The sequence below is a fragment of the Diadema setosum genome, chromosome 1 (assembly GCF_964275005.1).
Source record: "Diadema setosum chromosome 1, eeDiaSeto1, whole genome shotgun sequence".
NCBI classification, from domain to species: Eukaryota; Metazoa; Echinodermata; class Echinoidea; order Diadematoida; family Diadematidae; genus Diadema; species Diadema setosum.
Genome location: NC_092685.1, coordinates 3,699,520 through 3,717,738, shown reverse-complemented (window position 1 = coordinate 3,717,738; position 18,219 = coordinate 3,699,520). Strand labels below are relative to the sequence as shown.

At 39.3% G+C, this 18,219-nt stretch overlaps 1 protein-coding gene across 1 annotated transcript in view; it reads left to right on the top strand.

The window, feature by feature from the left end:
- LOC140246628 (ribosomal protein S6 kinase alpha-5-like) overlaps positions 1–18,219 on the top strand; it is an 85,786-nt gene that overhangs the window by 12,500 nt on the left and 55,067 nt on the right. Inside the window, exon 2 of the mRNA XM_072325973.1 lies at positions 1,780–1,851. Within this exon, the coding sequence (XP_072182074.1) occupies positions 1,780–1,851 (72 nt within the window). The remainder of the gene's footprint in view (positions 1–1,779; positions 1,852–18,219) is intronic.

Below are 18,219 nucleotides of genomic sequence, written 5' to 3'. Positions count from 1 at the left end.
GCTGGTGACTGTCTTGTTACTATAGCAACCCAATGCATTTCCTGCCAGTGTGTTTTCTCTGACCCTCAGTTAGTGAGGTCAAAGACTTCGTGATGCCCTGAAAAAGACAGAAAGGACAAAAATAATTGATAATCCTCTCTCTTATGTTTTTACTTTGGTGTATTTATTAGTTCATATGTATATTTGAAGATGTGTCACATGCAAACATGCTGAGTGTTGATTCAAGTCCGAAGGTGTGTGTGCTGTGCAGGTTGTGTGATCTTACTGTATCATGTTAGCCAATCTTCTATTGTCGTACTATGCAATTTGTGTGTTTGTGTAAATGATACACTCATTGTGTTTGTGTAAATGATACACTCATTGTTCCAGTGTTGGATGTTTTGCACTTTCATGGAAGAGGTCATGGTTTTGATTCCCACTCTGTGCATACATCCCAATCAGCAAGGTGTTAAAGCCGTCATGTCTCAAATGAGTCAGGTTTACAAATGAACGCCAAGCAATAATGAGGGTAGTCGCAGTGGCAGGCAGGCACTTTTACAAGAGGGAACATGCCAAATGAACACTGAGTACACAATGTACGCTTCTCGTGCTTAAGGATACAAGGTACAATTGTATATGTGGTGATACAAAACACAACACAAGATCAGAGAACTTTTCTTTGCTCCTTGTGGTGTAGGCTTTCATAGATAATACCGTATAAGCCTTTCTAATATCGCAAGAATTGTAAATGACATTTGAGATTAGAATGGAATTTACGTTTATAAGTTTCCAGCTGTTAAACTATTTTTGGCTTGGCATTAATTGATATCACTGAGTAGCCATCAGGAAAATCATTGTACAAATTGAATTGATGTGCCAATTAAGCTGAATTGACAACATTCTTTTAATTGTATTAAAGAGAAGTACATGTACCACAATGAGAGATTTCCATTACTGGTATATGGATTCAAAGAAATAATATATGGATAAGTGGAAATTGTGTACAGTTAAGGCCATTTCCTGTAGGGTTAATCAGCTGACATACTGTACAGTGGACACATCAGAAGAGCAGCCTGTATTAGTGTATAACATGCATTGGAGTGTTTATTGAATAAAATATGCTAAGTACTGCGAAAGCATTATGTTGTTCACAACAAATTACAATTCATGTCCAGATTATATAACGGTCACAGGACCAAGGCTGCCATATGCATGAAGTCATTCTATTTTAACAAGCCTTCGGCTTACGCTGAATTGTACCTGTAACATTTTGTAAACCCTTTTATACTGTACATGTATCCAAACGTTTTTTACTACTGACTAAATGTTTGAATTTAATTGAATATGATATTGTTCTAGGACACCGTGTGAGATATCATGCTAACTTTAAAAGTGTCCTGCAAACCAGTTCTGAATCAATCCTTTTCGGTTTTGATATTTTGCTTTCAGTTTCAAAATCTAAGCAACTCTTTGTGATGAAATATTCTTGATAAATTGCTTTTGCAAGCTAAATTTTACTTTTAGAAGTATTTCTGCTGTGTGCATCATGGTACATCATACCGTGTACAAGACAACCAATTGCAGGACGCACAACTTGTTTACAGCCAGACAACGTCATGAAAATCCTAGTGACCTTTCATTTCGACAGCAACCACCCCCCAGTATGAGGTGGGATTCCCTGGTTTTGAGTGAACCACAAACTTGTCAAATCGCTTGCCACCTAGCAGCATGGTAGAATGATAATGGGAAGGCACTGACTTGAGTGTGAATGGTATCGTTTTGTTTTCTATCCAAATGCAGCTAATCTAACAGGACATGCAGAGAAAGTGGGACGTGAGAACTTTGAGCTGTTGAAGGTGTTAGGAACAGGAGGTGAGTATCAGAACAGCCTCAAAGTGTTCTTTTTGTTATGCATTTTTAAAGTCTTGATTCCAGACAGTCTCTTTTAGTAGAACATGATATTGTTGACTGCAAAATGTGCTTGAAGTCATTGTCTGAGGAAAAACAGTACAGGAAAGGAAGCAGTATTTCTTTGTGATGTATATTGACGAGAAATATGATTAAATATTGATTTTTCCTAAGGGGTTGAGAGTAGCACATGCAGAGCCATCAAAAACAACAGCACCAAAACAACGAGAACCCTGAGATACCTCCCTCCAAATACATAGGAGAAAGAAGACATGGTCCATTTTAATAGACAAAGTAAGGAAAAAATTACTGGGGTATAATACACTTGAGACTCTCTTGATAGGACATCTTTGCCCATCCGCCATTAACAAGTAACTGGTTTCTTCGATGTTGTACAAAAGTGAAGACATACAACATATTACGTGAAGATACCCATCCTGACAAAAGATATGATTATTGGAAAAACAAAATAACAGTTCCTGTGGACAACATATGGGAAAATATACACAAGAATAATTTTATTTGTACAATTGACACTAGGCTACGTTCGTTTTATTTTAAAATATTTCATAAATCCATAGCTTTGAACGGATTTTTGCATAAAATCAATCGGAAAGATTCACCAAACTGTGTTTCTTGTGATAGAGAAGAAGAAACTATGGTCCACCCATTCTGTGAGTGTGACAAGGTCTCTTCCATTTGGAAAGCCTTGTTAGATTTATTATTGCAACATTATGATGCTAGTTTCATCTTCACAAATTTTAAAAAACTTTTTGGTGTTCCTAAAGACAAATTTGTAACATATCTTATTTTATTGGTGAAATATTACATATATCTTTGCAAATTTAAAAATGAATTACCTAATGTGACTGCCTTTAAATCATTTGTTAACAAACAAAAGGAAATAGAATATTACTTGGCCAAGAAGAACAATAAGCTCCCAAAGCATTTTAGAAAATGGAGATTCAGTTTATGATTGTGTAGGAGCTAGTTTGTCTTCCTTTCAGTATGTTTTTTTTTTCTTTGTATTGCGTTAAAGTTATGTTTGATATATTTCGTACATTGCATTGTATGAAATACAAATTATACATGTACAGTAACATGCCACCATGACTTTCCAGTGGGAGTAACATTATTGTTTTGGCCTTGACAAGGCCTACATTAGCTACAAATTCTGGGCCCATAAATTATGTTTTCTTTCCCCCTTGGGTCACTGGGGTCAGGACAGGCTCTACAATTGAATGTTTGTTTGTGTTTAACTATGAGTTCAGAGTTCGAGAAGTAGGGTTGGTTTTAACATATGATATTAGTACATGGTACATGTATACAGTGTATGCGTTTCAGCACTTGGAGTGTGTCCTGTTTTCATTGACCCTTGATAGATTGAGGTTTTGTTTTCCTTCTATTTCTAATTTAGGGCTGCCAGCACAGTGTCAGTTTGAAGAACCCCTTTTTGTGATAATATATTTGTTTTCATGTAGTCTATTCATTGTGTCGGTGGTGTGGTACACGTGTATTACATACTTACTCGATATTGGAGGTTATTTTCAACGTCTTGTCACCTTTTTTCTTTTTTTTTGTGTTTTATTCATATTTTTTCTAATCATTACAAATCATTTGTAAATCATTTGATCATGTTTGTGATATGATTTAATGAAATATACAAAAAAAAAAGAGTATATACCCGACTCCAATGTTTCATCAAGGATATATTTCAAACACATCTTATGCTACTCAACTAATGCAATTACATGGCATCATGTATTGAATTTGTGTTTTGATAGGCAGTGCTCCCAAGCCTGTCCAGCGAATCATATGGTCGTTGATGCGTGTGAATCTGTATATATATTATATCTTGCACATGGGAATGGTTTATAACAAAAGGGACTTTCATCCGTTGCATATCCCAGTCAAACCATGTTTGCTGACAACTACAAAAAAATATTCGTGGCTTCCCCAAAGGTTTGTCAGTCATAGCAACAAGAGGCCAACAGCAAATTGAGGCTACCTTTCATCCTCAGAATTGAAATATTGTTAGAAAACAGATTTACATAATTTAATGTTATCATACTTGCACAACTAGCACACAGCCACTTCTTACTGAAGTGATTTAGTCATATAATGAATAATAACAGGTTGCTGTTTGCGAGAGTTTAATCTGTGAATTTGGAAGAAAGAGGTCACACAGGCTAGAAAATTAAGGTGTGCTCATATTGTGCACAGTGGGTAGTACGCTTGATTTTATTCATGTTGGAAACTAACAATGTATCTGGTATTTTATGGATGTGCATTACACTGTCAAAGATCATAAAATTCTGACTTTTGTTATAAACTTTATCTTTCTGCCTCATGGATTTCTTAGTATGTAGATGTAGCAAATCCATGGCATCGTATTCAGTGAATAGGGGATTTATATCATCATATCTTTGTATTCTGGCAAAGGATCAGTATTTGTTTATTGCATGCCAGCTTTTATTCCTGCATTTGCAGATAACAATTTATAGCACTCCAGAGCTGAAATATACTACAGCCCACATAAAGAAATGTGGTTCTCGCATTTTTCATGTCATTTTCTCCTGTTGAAAAGTGGATGCCAGCAATACTGCACACATACATGTAATTCATAAGTACTCTGTGCATGAATTCTCTATCTCTCTCACTCTGTCTCCCTGTCTTTTTCTGTCAGCGATTGTATTCATTCCATGTAGTGCTCCATTATAATTACTGATTCGTAGAATACTGAGGTTATGAGGCCACGACTGGGTTGACTGCCCGGAATACACTTTACAGAATTACAATGTACTGTATGTATCAATGTCGTTCACCCCTCTAATTTGACATGTACAGTAGCAGGCAATGTAATCCGCCCTGCTCGTCATAAAATGTGTCAAGGGGTACTTGGAGTTATTCAGAAACATCCATCGACGACACACTGTACAGATCCTTCCTAATGTCAATAGTAATAGTGTGCATTGATAACTGCTTCCGCTTTTTACAGCCATAAGAGTGGAAATGGAGTTCTGCATCAATCTAGGCATGATAGAGTGTAATCAGGGAGATGGGAAGAGAAGTGTGAGGTGGAATAGGTGTCATATCACTTTTCATGGTAGAGCGATAAAGATGATGGCTTATTGGGGGGGGGGGGGACTGCAGTAGCTGTTGGTAAAGTTGACATCATCATTGCGTTGAGAGTGATAACGACGATATAATCAGCTTTGATTTGACACCAGAGAAGTTCATCCAGACTGTTTATTGAACAATCAACATCACTTGTGTTCTCACAATTTTTCAGACAAGTACAGTATTTTGTATACTGTACCAATAAATATTTGAAACATAAAAAGACATAAAGAGGTACGACCTTGTAATAGCAACTAGCATGTGTACTTCTGAACTTATATGTGCATTGCACATGTACAGTATAATGTCACAGCATTTAGTAATGGAAAAACTGCTTCTGTTGTAATACATGTAGGTAATTCATAACTGTAAAAGCAGTAGTTAGAATTAATGAAAAGGAGACAAAAATAAAGGAATGAACTGCAGAAATTCCTGAATGCATCTCATTGAAATGAAACTTTTGACATCCTAATGGCATGCAAAGAGTGGCTTGCATACAGTTTACACTGTCAGTAGAATGTAACTATTCACTTATTTCTATAGGAGGGCGACAAAGTGATGTACTATGACAGGACAAGTTGTGTACTGTACAGTGTACACATGCATATTCACCCAAGACACTTTAGCCCGAATTGAGGAAGGTGGTTTAAACTTAGACCATGGTACAAATTTAGAGTAGACCATGGTTTAAATAAGCGTGAAATAGGCGTACAATGTTGTACCTTTGACATGCGCGTTATGTGCATTTGTTACTTGACCTCTGTTGGCATATATGCAATCTGTCAATCATATCTATGCAGAAGAAATTTGCATAAACCATAGTTTAGATTTAAGCCAACCTCATGAATTTGGGCCTTTGGGTTAGGAATCTTTAGGAGCTAAGCACAGCAGCAGTGTGCCATTTACAGTATGCACCTTTTCGCTTCACCACAGCACACATGAATAATTGGTTGTTGCTTTTAGTGCCTGTCACATTTACAAAGTTAGCTGCTTCAGCTGGATACATGTGTCATCAACCACATACTGTAAAAGCTGTTATTTTCACATACAGATATTTTTTGCAAATGAGGAGGTCACAGACATTTTTGCAAGATGTTGTGATTATACACCAAGGCTGTTAAAGTGCACTAATGTGTGTCCATAAATTCAATGTTAGCTACTTAATTCTTGGCCCGGCAGTTATTCACAAAATTTGTAAAAATTTAACCTGTTGGGTATTAGGAGTAACAACTTTTACAGGACATGAGAACCTATCATTGAGATCTTTGATCTAAGTACACAAATTGTGCTTATGGTTCATGAAATGTTCTTTTAACCATTATTGTCTAAATTGTTTCTGTATCTGTGTTACTGGTACCAAGGACATGGATTGCTGTCCCTTTATGTGGATGCCTGTTATTCATTTGCATCAACACATTGTATACTAAGTAACTGTAAAGCAAAACATTTTTGTGGCCTGAAATTGTTTCACGAATTGGAGCTGGCGGCCTTTTGCACAGCATGAAAGTTTCGTGAATTGCTACTGGCAGTCAGTGCATAGCGTAGACAAGGACTTTTGCGTGCATTTTAGTCTTGGCTCTCACAAGATTTGCGAATTTAAGATAAATGCAAACATTTCTGGTTTTACAGTTAAAGGGAAGGTAAACCCCAAGAGCAATGTAGATTGAGTGAAAGTAGCAACATTAGTAGAACACATCAGTGAAAGTTTGAGGAAAATCGGACAATCGATGCAAAAGTTGTGAATTTTTAAAGTTTTGGTGTTGGAACCGCTGGATGAGGAGACTACTAGAGGTTATGACGTATGAGTGGACAACAATACCAAGAAAATATAAAGAAAATTCTACAAAAATCCATTTTTCATGAAAATTACAAATTCCATCAACTTGATATTGACATTATGTTAAGGGTAGCAATTATTCCCCCTGCTTTCTGAAAGCGGTTGGTCCATTGCTCTTTCATAATTCTAGAAAAGTGAATTTTTGTTGAATTTCCTTTATATTTTCTTTGTATTGTTGTCCACTCATACGTCATATCCTCTAGTAGTCTCCTCATCCAGCGGTTCCAACACCAAAACTTTAAAAATTCATAGCTTTTGCATCGATTGTCCGATTTTCCTCAAACTTTCACTGATGCGTTCTACTAATGTTGCTGCTTTCACTCAATCCACATTGCTCTTGGGGTTTACCTTCCCTTTAATGCGACATGAATCAAAAGGATTTTCTTGTTCTTAGTGCGAAGGCGAAATGTGACAGGCATGTGTCAGTGTTGGAACGTGGGAATTTTAAACTCATATCATGTGCCTCAAACCATAGTTTCATGTCATGACTTTAAAGATATGTTGTTGTTTGTGTGGCCATTTAGTGTTTTGATGTGACACAATAAAGGGTTATGCTAATGAAAAATATTTTGTGAAATTTTGTGAAGGTGCAAAGAAATACAGCCTGACATTAGCTGGTGTCAAATTGTTGGCTTCATTGTAAAGTATGACACTCACAGGCTCATGATCCAATCCGCATTACATCATGGAGTTGTTTTGCTACAATTTCTGAAAGACAATATGGGCTGTGAGATGAATATTTATGTTCATGCAACAACAATCTCTACCCATAAAAACATGTTTTTCCTGCCTCACTTCCATGTGTATTGTGCAGGTTACCGGTACATGGGTAATGCCAGCTACGTGTGTTAACCCACCGGCACTTCCCACTTCCATTTTGGCTGTAATATACTGTATAGTGATATGCTACACTGGTGTGCCAAACCATTCAAACCACATCAGGCCAGCATTCAGAAAGCGTGAAGTAGCTATCCGTATGAATCATACACATCAGCACAATAGTGTGGTTGATACACTGGCGTACTGTTACATATCACTGGTGCACTTACCATAAAAGTTTTCAGCATCGTTAGACAAATTTTGTATCTCCATTTGGCATTATGTAATCCTGTGGTGAATTTAACACGGTGATGTTGTCCGAAGAGGTGGTATATTAAAAAGGAAAAAGAAATGCGGAAAGTGAAGAAAAAAATCAAGAGAAAGGTGATATTGGGAAGAATCAGAGGTGGGTGTCATTTGCGTTGTTGCTGTCTTCTTTGTGTTAAGAAGAGCAACGTTCTCTGTGTTACAACTAGGGCTCATGAGGTCCTTTAATATTACAGTATTACCAGCATGCAAACCTATTTTGATCAAGCAGTCATTCAACATGAATGCCCACCCAAGACAAAAACAACAAACAACAAAGAAAGACCTGGACAGAATGTGACAGAATGTAGTTCAAGCTTGGAAAATGGAAGTGAGTAATTTCTGGTATTATCGTTATGTGAGAAGAGACCATTGTTCTTTAGATTTATGGCCAGGTGTCACAGTGGAGTGATAGAAGTTGGGTTCACATGCTGTTCCTAAACTTTAAGTTTAGGTCAAAAACTTAACTCTTGATGATTAGCTTGTAGTTTTGTAGTTTAGCACCGTGTGGACTCGAAAGAACTGCATGCTCTTTGACATCTCATAGAGTGGTTTCTGAATATCTCGCAAAACGTTAGAGGCCAAATCCTCACCTCGACCAGAACTGTACACACCCTTTAAAGTTTAATGGAGTCAAAAGGGGCCGGAACTTAAAGAAAAATCTTAAAGTTTAGTAGATGATAAGAACCACAAGACATCTTAGGGTTTATGCTCTCTCCACGAGCCACCGGGGGGGGGGGGGGGGGGGGGGGGGGGGGGGGGGTCCCCCACTAGTAGTTTCGCTCCATGTGGACACAGTAATTAGGCCTATAATAGTCAACTAGCTTGTGAGTTTAAGGGTGTTTTTATGCTCAATTTGCGAAGGCAGAATCAGCGTTTTGAAACGCTGATTCAAAACGCCGTTCACGGGAGCACTGTTTGTGCTCACTTTCTTCGAGCCTTGGAAAGAGCGTTTGCGATTGCTTCACTGACCTCAGCAGAGGCAGGTCAAATTGGGGCGCGCGCTGTGATCGGTGGCCTGGCCTGGGAGAGCAGCTGGGAAAGACATGCGTATGCACAGTACATGGGAAAACTGCACAGGCCAGGGTAGCTGGCTGGCCAGGCGGCGCGCGCTTTTTCACATGAACCGGAAAGGTGTTTAGATGATGCCGATCGTAAACGCACCTTTTTGTGCGTTTTGGATCGGCGTTTTGAATCAGCGTTTCTATCGAAGTGAGCATGAACGCAACGGCGTTTTGCACTAATCGTGTTTCAAAACGCTGATTCTGGCCCGAAAAAGGGAAGCATAAACACAGCCTTAATAGCATGAACCTTGCGTCTTGTTCGCTGCGCTATTTTTCATAGGCACAAGGTCGTAATCATTGAGTGGGGCTCGCTTGTAAGTTCTAACTTTAAAGTTTAGGTGCACGTGTGAAACTGTGTCATGAATTCACAAGTGGAGCTAATCATCGACAGTTAACTTTTTGACCGAAGCTTCAAGTTTGGAAACTGCATGTGAACGTAACTATCCTGAAGACCACAGGCAAGGATGACATTGCCATCTAAATTTGTTTGAAGGGAAGGAGAGAGAGAGAGAGAGAGAGAGAGAATGAAAGGGAAAGAAAAACTAGAGCTTAAAGCTATGACCTTAACCTCAGGGACTGGGAGGCAACTTAGCAAAGCATTTCAGTTGTATGGAAAATTAACTCCATCATTCCAAGAACAGATTTCCTGTAAGCGTTTTCAGTGGAGGAAATGGCTTGATGATATTTGATGGGGTCAAGGTATAACTGTGTACTCACTGTGTTATACCACATGTGGAAGATTCATCCTTTGAATGATGATAAGTTTCACTGTTTGCTCTAGTATGGAGTTCACAGACTACAGAACTGTATAGTGCTCTCTGTGACATTGAATTGTGAGAATTATGTTTTGCCAATATCCCGTACAATCAACTCAGCTGACTGAATTTAATGCTAAAATAAGCTAATGAAATGAAACTTCTACAATCATAGCAGTGAGGTCATTGTAACAAGTACAATAGTACAGAAAGTACACACAATATGCCGCAGCCATCATGCCTGCGTACCCAGAGCTACTGAACATACTGTTGGGTAGGTGACATGTATGGGCACTTGCTAATTCTATTCAGTGGATTGAGCTCTTATCCAATTAATTGCTCATGTAATTTAGCAAGTGACAAAAGAAAAAATAATAATATATATAGGACCTACAGTTTTCATTGCATTCAAAATAACACGTTATTGTTGTTGTGATCGGGATCTTGACCCAAATTTCAACTTTTTTTTGAAATTTATAATGTACTGCACGTGTACTGCACGTGTCGCTCGTGTCGTGTTGCTACAACAAGTTTTATCAGCTGTGGCGTACTGCATTGACTTGAATGGGCATTGTGACATACATGTAGTAAAAATATGCCATTCATATTAATACATACCTGCACAGGTCAGCTCTTTGCAAATTATCACGACCTAAAAAGTTTCAACATTTTTTACAGTGAGAACACTGAATCGAAAAGATGCAACCTTGATCGGGACCCAAATGTTGCAATTTTTTTTTGCAATGAGAACGGCACTTACTTCTTTTTGATACCCTGTGACGAATGAGCTTCAGCTGCTCATGATTCTCATTGATTCAAATAATCATGAAGCAACATTTTTCAGTTGGAACAGGATTATGCAATACATTGATTTATAAGGCATTTTGCAGTGAGAGTCTATAATCTCAAATCATCTTCAGAATGAGAAGTGGAGTTTTAAGCTTAAAATTAACCAGCATTCAGATAAATTTCAGACAAATGACAAATTACATAAAAATATTTTGTATGACTTATTACACAACCATGACTGGCAGGTCAAACACATGTAGAAGTGAAATCAAATTTGCACTCATTTCTAAGTATATTCACTGATCGTGGTTTAATTGACTATCAAGCATAATTAAGCTTTTTAGCTCACCTGAGCCAAAGGCTCAAGTGAGCTATTGCGATCGCCCTTCGTCCGGCGTGCGTCGTGCGTTGTCCATCGTCCGTCGTGCGTAAACTTTTTACATTTTCATCTTCTTCTTGAGAACCCCATGACCAATTTTCACCAAACTTGGCAGGTAGCATCCCTAGGGGGTTAGGATCTCAATTTCTTAAAATGGGCACCATACCCCACCCAGGGGCCCCAGGGGGGCCCAAACCCCCAAAATTAAGGAATCTGTAAAAATCTTCTTCTCTAGAACCAGAAGTGATAGAGCTAAGTTGATACTATGAGTTAGTACATTGATGACTGTAGTTTCAAGTTTGTTCATGGCAGAATTAGGGGTGCCCCCCTTGGGACCCAGGGGAGGGGGGTGGGGAGGGGTCCTAATGGGACCTAAATTATACATTTTCATCTTCTTCTTGAGAACCCCATGACCAATTTTCACCAAACTTGGCAGGTAGCATCCCTAGGGGGTTAGGATCTTAATTTGTTAAAATGGGCACCATGCGCCACCCAGGGGCCCCCGGGGGGGGGGGGGGGGGAGGGGGGGCAACCCCCCCCCCAAAAAAAAAAAATGAAGGAATCTTTAAAAATCTTCTCTAGAATCAGAAGTTATAGAGCTAAGATGATACTATGAGTGAGTACATTAATGACTGTAGTTTCAAGTTTGTTCATAGCAAATCCAGGGGTGCCCCTCTTGGGGGCAGGGGGGGGGGGGTTGGGAAGGTCCAAATGGGGTCCTGAATTGTACATTTTCATCTTCTTCCTGAAAACCTCATGATGGATTTTCGTCAAACTTGGCAGGTAACATCCCTAGGGGGTCAGGATCTCAATTTATCAAAATGGGCACCATGCCCCACCCAGAGGGCCCCAGGGGCCCCCCAATCCCCCCAAATTAAGGAATCTTAAAAAATTTGGGCCCTTATTGTACATTTTCATCTTCTACTTGAGAATCCCTGGTCAAATTTTAGTAGAGCTGTGAATAATTTAGATAAGTGACTGCGTGAAAGGTGAACTTGCGATACTCAGGTGAGCGCTAGACCCGTGGGTCTCTTGTTTATGCAAACTTTGGTTTGATCATGCTCTTGTTGTACTTGTTTGTTTGTCTCAAATTTTCTCTGCATTATCTTTGATACTTTGCTAGTTACCCTCTTGAGAATCCCCATAACTTAATAACCGTATTATGATGAAAACACATACACTGTCCATAGTTAGTAAAACTGTATGGTTTGTATAGATCTGTTAATGCAAAGTAGGCATTTTGTAATGACAATGTTGTATGAATCACACATCCCAGATAATTGGTTTGTTTAGCCAATAAGATCTGGTGTTTTTATTCAGTAACCAGAAATCTGTCAGGCATGCCATGTTGGGAAAGTTCATTGACACTGGAGAAATACTATAAGTTGCCAGAAAAGTAAATTGGTGGCCAGTGGGAGTGATAAATTAATGCCTACACCCATGGGGTATAATACAGTAACTCCATAGCAGTGTAAAGCTCACCTCTGCCAGCTGTGATTCAGTACACCATAGAGGCAGAATATTCACTGTTGTGGTGTTTGTCCCTTTGTGAAGTGCCCAGAAAGAGGTGGAACCCCATGATCACATAGGAGGAAAGTTATGACTCATCAGCTGATATGGGAAAAACACAGGGGCACAGTGTCATTGCCAGGAGCATGTTTGGCACACAGATTATATCAGAATAACCTAATACTAGTTGAGCTGTGAAGATTGGAGGATAATTGTGTGTGAGAGAGTTTGTGTGTGTGAGTGTGTTTGTTTTTGAGATAGGGAGATAGATAGATAGATCGGCAGACGGGGAAGGGAAAAGATACATAGTTCCAAAAACCAAGTGTTTTTGCGGCATGTAGGCCATATAAACATGTATCACTTTCATGTCATGAACATGTACTGGAATTGACTTGTCGAAACTACCGGTATCATTCTTCAAAAGAATAGTGGGCCATGTCATGATATTGATTTGTCCTTTCCCTGTAAACTACAAAAAGGAGAAGCAGTTCCAAAATTGATGAAGTAACATCTTGGCTAATAACTGACAGATTAACATTCAGAAAAAAAATCAAACTCTACTGTTCAAGCACAGCATTGTATGAAGTACATGTTGCATAATAAATACCAGATTGCATTGACACAAGCACAGATTGTCCAAACTTACTTTTTTTCTGCTCTTCAAGTACTGCTACAAACAAAACTGGAATAATTTGCAAAATGCAGACAAATTTGAGCATTATAGTGACTAACCTGTCACAATTGTGGATTTAAATAGTCATACACAGTTTGTATCTTGACAAAAGAATTACAAAGGTGTAATGACACATTCTAGCTTCCTAGCTCTAAAGTCCCATTAACATGTACCTGTCCAAAAGTGGTACAAACAACATGTAATATATCCATCAGGAGGATGTTGCATTTTAGAAGGTTTTGCAGATAACAACGCTCATTGAATTATGGAAAGGGATTTTGTTTTATGGTGGAACTTGATATTCATCATGTGCAGCGGTACTACAATCATACGTATAGACACACTGTCTTGTATTGACTTGCAGAAGTGTCCACTGTTCATATGTTATTCACAAGACATTTGACAAAAAGCTTTTCTTTGTGTCCATTTGTGTCGATGTGGGAAATTCCCTATAGTAAGACTGCACTTCCCATGTCTTAAAAAATGATCCATTCATGAAACACAAGTGCACGTACCTTCATAAAGTATGTTGTGCAAGGTTGTGGAATACCATACTCTCTCATTTAATGCCCCATCAATCAAAGTGCCTGTCTGTAACAAGGAAGCATGAAGACTCTTTTGCATTGCCATTTCTAGAGCCATTTACTATTGTGACAGAATTCTTGAATACCACAACTTTTCTCAACAGTATGCTTGCGTTGTACTCAGTAAAATGAGTATTTGTAAAGATCACTAGAAGTAGAGAGAACGTGGAACTGAAATATCCCAGCAGAGTTGTGACATTCTGATGTGCAGGTGTACATTGTAGTGACTTATTACTGTATTTATCATACATTTTGCAAGGTTTTAATTTTGGAGTCAAAAGGGGCCTGAGCTTTTGATCCTAGCAGAATCTTCATCAGCTAGGCAAAATGACAAACAGGCAGGGACTACCTCCAGCGCTTGGCCAGATGCGTGGCCGATTTTGGCCCCGCATTTGGCCTTTTGCACGTTTACAGTGAAATGGAGGCCGGGCTCGGCCGCGGCCTAGCCCGGCCATTTCACTCACTGTAAACAGGGTCAGAGTAAAGTCTATTCTTCCATGCAACAGGTTTGTAGTGCTTCCAGGGAATTATTTATTGATTTCACCTTTTCTTTGCCTGTGTAAGGATATGTAATCTGATTCAATAATACCATTACCACTTGGCTAGGGAGTGATACCTGGATCACATTGTCATCCTTGGCCTTGAATAATGACTAACCCACTGGAGTATAGTCACTGGTTGTGGAATGTGGAGCAAGCTGCTTGAACATATTGTTGGGTTTTACATTGCATAAAACTGGAGAGAAAAGAGGTTTGATCCATTGCCCGCAGTGATCAAACTCTTCATTTGTCATAGTGACCTTGATTGTACAAAATTGCAAGTGGATAGATTCTAAACAGTACTGTGTGATATTCATCAATATTGAAATCTTCACAAAATAGTCTGAAAAATTTGTTCTTGTCCAAGGATGTAGCATGTTTGCACACATGAAGCGCTGTGTATGGATTGTGGCTAGACAGTAGATGACCTTGAGCTGTGTTCAGTCACTAGTTATGAAGTACTGCCACTTCCTGCCTGTTATATCAGGTATTGACACAGTGCAGGTCAGATTGTGTATCTTCACTCAGTAACCTTTAAATTCTGCAGGGAGTGGTATAGTACAGTAATCTTGTTTACTTAAATGTTATACAATATCTCTTCGGAGTGTCTTCAGATGTGAACAAGCAACAATGGACATTGCATTATCGAATAGAAATGACAATCTTCATTGTTTAACTTGTGGCACAATTTGCATTTGATTACAATTTACTGTCATTCAAAAAAAAAAAAAAAAAAAAAAAAAAGATTGTTAATCCAGATCTGCATTTATTGCCAAAATACTAAAAAGACACTTATAAAACACCAACAGTATACTGCACTTCGGACATACAAAGTGTATTCACTGTTACAGTAAACCTTCTAAAGTATTTTGCTCTAAACACTTGTTACGACCAAAATCACTCTGAGAATGATCGCACAAAAGAAACAATCAACTGATGTTCAGGCGGTTTATTAACAGTGATATTGTGGGTACCGACTCGTAATCAGTTTTTACATCAGTACAATAATGATCAATAGAAACAATTATAAATCGGTAGTGAAATCACTTACGGCCAAATTTGAAAGCAAGTAATCCTTTGACAGTGTCCAGATACGATGTTCGATGCACCGATGAATGATCCTTGACGCACCGATGAATGGTTCCTCCGACGTAACTCCAAAGGCACTGGTTGCAATAATCCACTTTATAAATCCAGGGTAAAGCCCACGATAAACAAGGTGTATGTCCACGGCGAAACGTGCAAAATCCAAACGTTATGACGACCACGTCCAGTTGATGCGTTGAATGATGATTCACTTTATAATGTCCAGCAAGGAATCCAGCCCGTCACAGCTTTGCCGTAATAATGTCTGTTGACACTGAAATATGGAGTCTCTCTCCAATGTAGGCAAATTAATTCTCTGCAGGCAAAATGTCTCCCAGGCCTTATCTCCACAAACACAGTTTGTATAGCAGGTCAGCAGGTAACACAGGACTGACTATAACAAGTGGCTTCAGAGCCAGAAGTGACGTAACTCTCAGAGCAGAGGTGTTGGGTACTCTGCCTACCTCAGAATTTCTCCTGCTTATATACTATCCATTCACCCCTTTCTAGTACATTCTGTAATTTTCTCCAACCTGGGGCCACATACCTGAACATACTAGCAAGTCCAAATTCCAGGAATCCTGGATGACTCACTGCCTAATATGTGCATAACATCATTGCCAAAATTAACTACCAATCACATTGGGTTACAAGGGCAGTGCCTCACTCAGCCAGCACTTCCTAGAATTTTCTGGAATGGGTTAAATCATTCTAGATTGAGTGAGCTATAATGTATTTCCTGTCACATGCATACATGTACTGTAGCGACATTGTATACCATGTAGAAAATTCTCCACTGATCTGGTCAGCCTGTATGTACTATATCTATATCATATAGAATGTTCTCCATTAATCTGGTCACCCTGTGTACAAACACATTAAACAACCATGCATACAGCCTTGATACATGTACATAACTACTTGTGTGTACATTTGTGACACCATCCCCCATGGGAAAAAGAAAGCCTTGCTGTAGCAAGGGTTTCTTTTACCTTCACAATTTCTTATTGTTATTTACAATGAATGTGAGGTAAAATCCAACTCAAACAACCATAATCACATACTATCACATGCCTTTTGAAAAGCTGCATTGATTCCATGTTCTCTTTTCATGGATACCAGTTACATTGATATTGCTTGGATTCTCGGAGCTTATACAATCATGTCAAACTGTTTTGCATACATTAATGGATATGCTAAACACATACAATGTACACTGTAAGTGATATGCGGTGAAAACTTTTCACCTTTGATACTCTGTTCATGTTACACTCTTGACAAAGCGTCAGCAATGACATTATTTTTGCCTGCCACATGTTTGATTTTGAGAGCATATGGCTGCGTCATCATGCTCCATCTGAACAGTCTATTCTTCTTCATTTTGAACCGGTCTAAAAAGACCAAGGGGTTGTGGTCAGTATAGACCGTGATCTCCCCTTTGCTATTTGTCAAGTACACTTCATATTGCTGGAGGGCAAGGATGAGACTGAGAGCCTCCTTCTCGATAGTTGAATATTTCTTTTGGTATGCGTTCAACTTTTTGGAAAAGTAGCTAACCGGTCGTTCAGTGCCTTCTTCATCTTCTTGGAGCAAAACCGCTCCCACTCCTACATCACTAGCATCGATTGCCACTTTGAATGGCTTTTGGAAGTCAGGAGCTGCCAGAACAGGCTCATTAGCAAGGACTGCTTTTAGTTTCTCGAAGGCCCTTTGACACTCATCAGTCCAGGTGTACTTTGCCTTACCCTTCAGCAGGTTTGTTAGGGGGGTGACTACAGTGCTGAAATTTGGCACAAATTTCCTGTAGAAACCAGCCATGCCCAGGAATCTGAGCAACTCCTTCTTGGATTGGGGAATGGGAAAGCCTAGTATAGCTTCTACCTTGGCTTCTCTTGGCAATACCTGTCCCTGACCGACTACATGCCCGAGATACACCACTTTGGCCTTTGCAAATTCACTCTTTGCCAGATTAATCACCAATCCGGCCTCCCTGAGTCGATCAAAGAGTTGCCGCAAGTGTGTAATGTGCTCTTCCCACGTGTCACTATACACTAGGATGTCATCAATGTATACTACACAGTTGTCAAGTCCGGCAATGATTTGGTTTGTCAGCCGTTGGAAGGTGGCCGGAGCATTTTTCATGCCAAATGGCATTACCTTGCATTGGAACAAGCCATCTGGTGTAGCAAAGGCAGAAATCTCCCTGGCTTTGTCGGTCAAGGGCACTTGCCAGTATCCCTTTAGAAGGTCTATTTTACTGACATATGCAGAATTTCAGACCCTGTCAATGCAGTCTTCTAGTCTGGGAATGGGGAAAGAATCTGTTTTCGTCACGGCGTTTACCTTTCGGTAATCTATACAGAATCTTTGAGACCCATCCGGTTTGGGCACCATGACGATTGGGGAGCTCCAACTGCTTTTACTCGGTTCTATTACGTTATTGTCTAGCATGTACTGAACCTCTTCCCGTACTTTTTGCAGTTTGCTCGGGTTTAGTCTGTAAGGGTTTTGCTTGATAGGGTCAACATCTCCTACATCAACGTCATGTACAGCCAGAGGGGTGCAACCTGGTTTGTCTTTACACAATTCTTTGTACTCATGTAACAGACTAGTCACATGTTTCCTCTGATTTTCAGGTAGGTAGTTCAGTGCCTCATCTACTTTCCCTAACATCTCTGAGTTAGACAACCTGGCACTAGAGGGCTCACTTCCATTCTCATCTTGAGCTTCTCCCTCTTCATCTACTTCATCTTCTACCACCTGAGCTACGCCTACAGGCTGACTAGCCTTTCTCTCATAGTACTCTTTCAGCATGTTTACATGACACACCCTCTGATCTTTTCGTCTGTCTGGCGTACTGATCACATAGTTC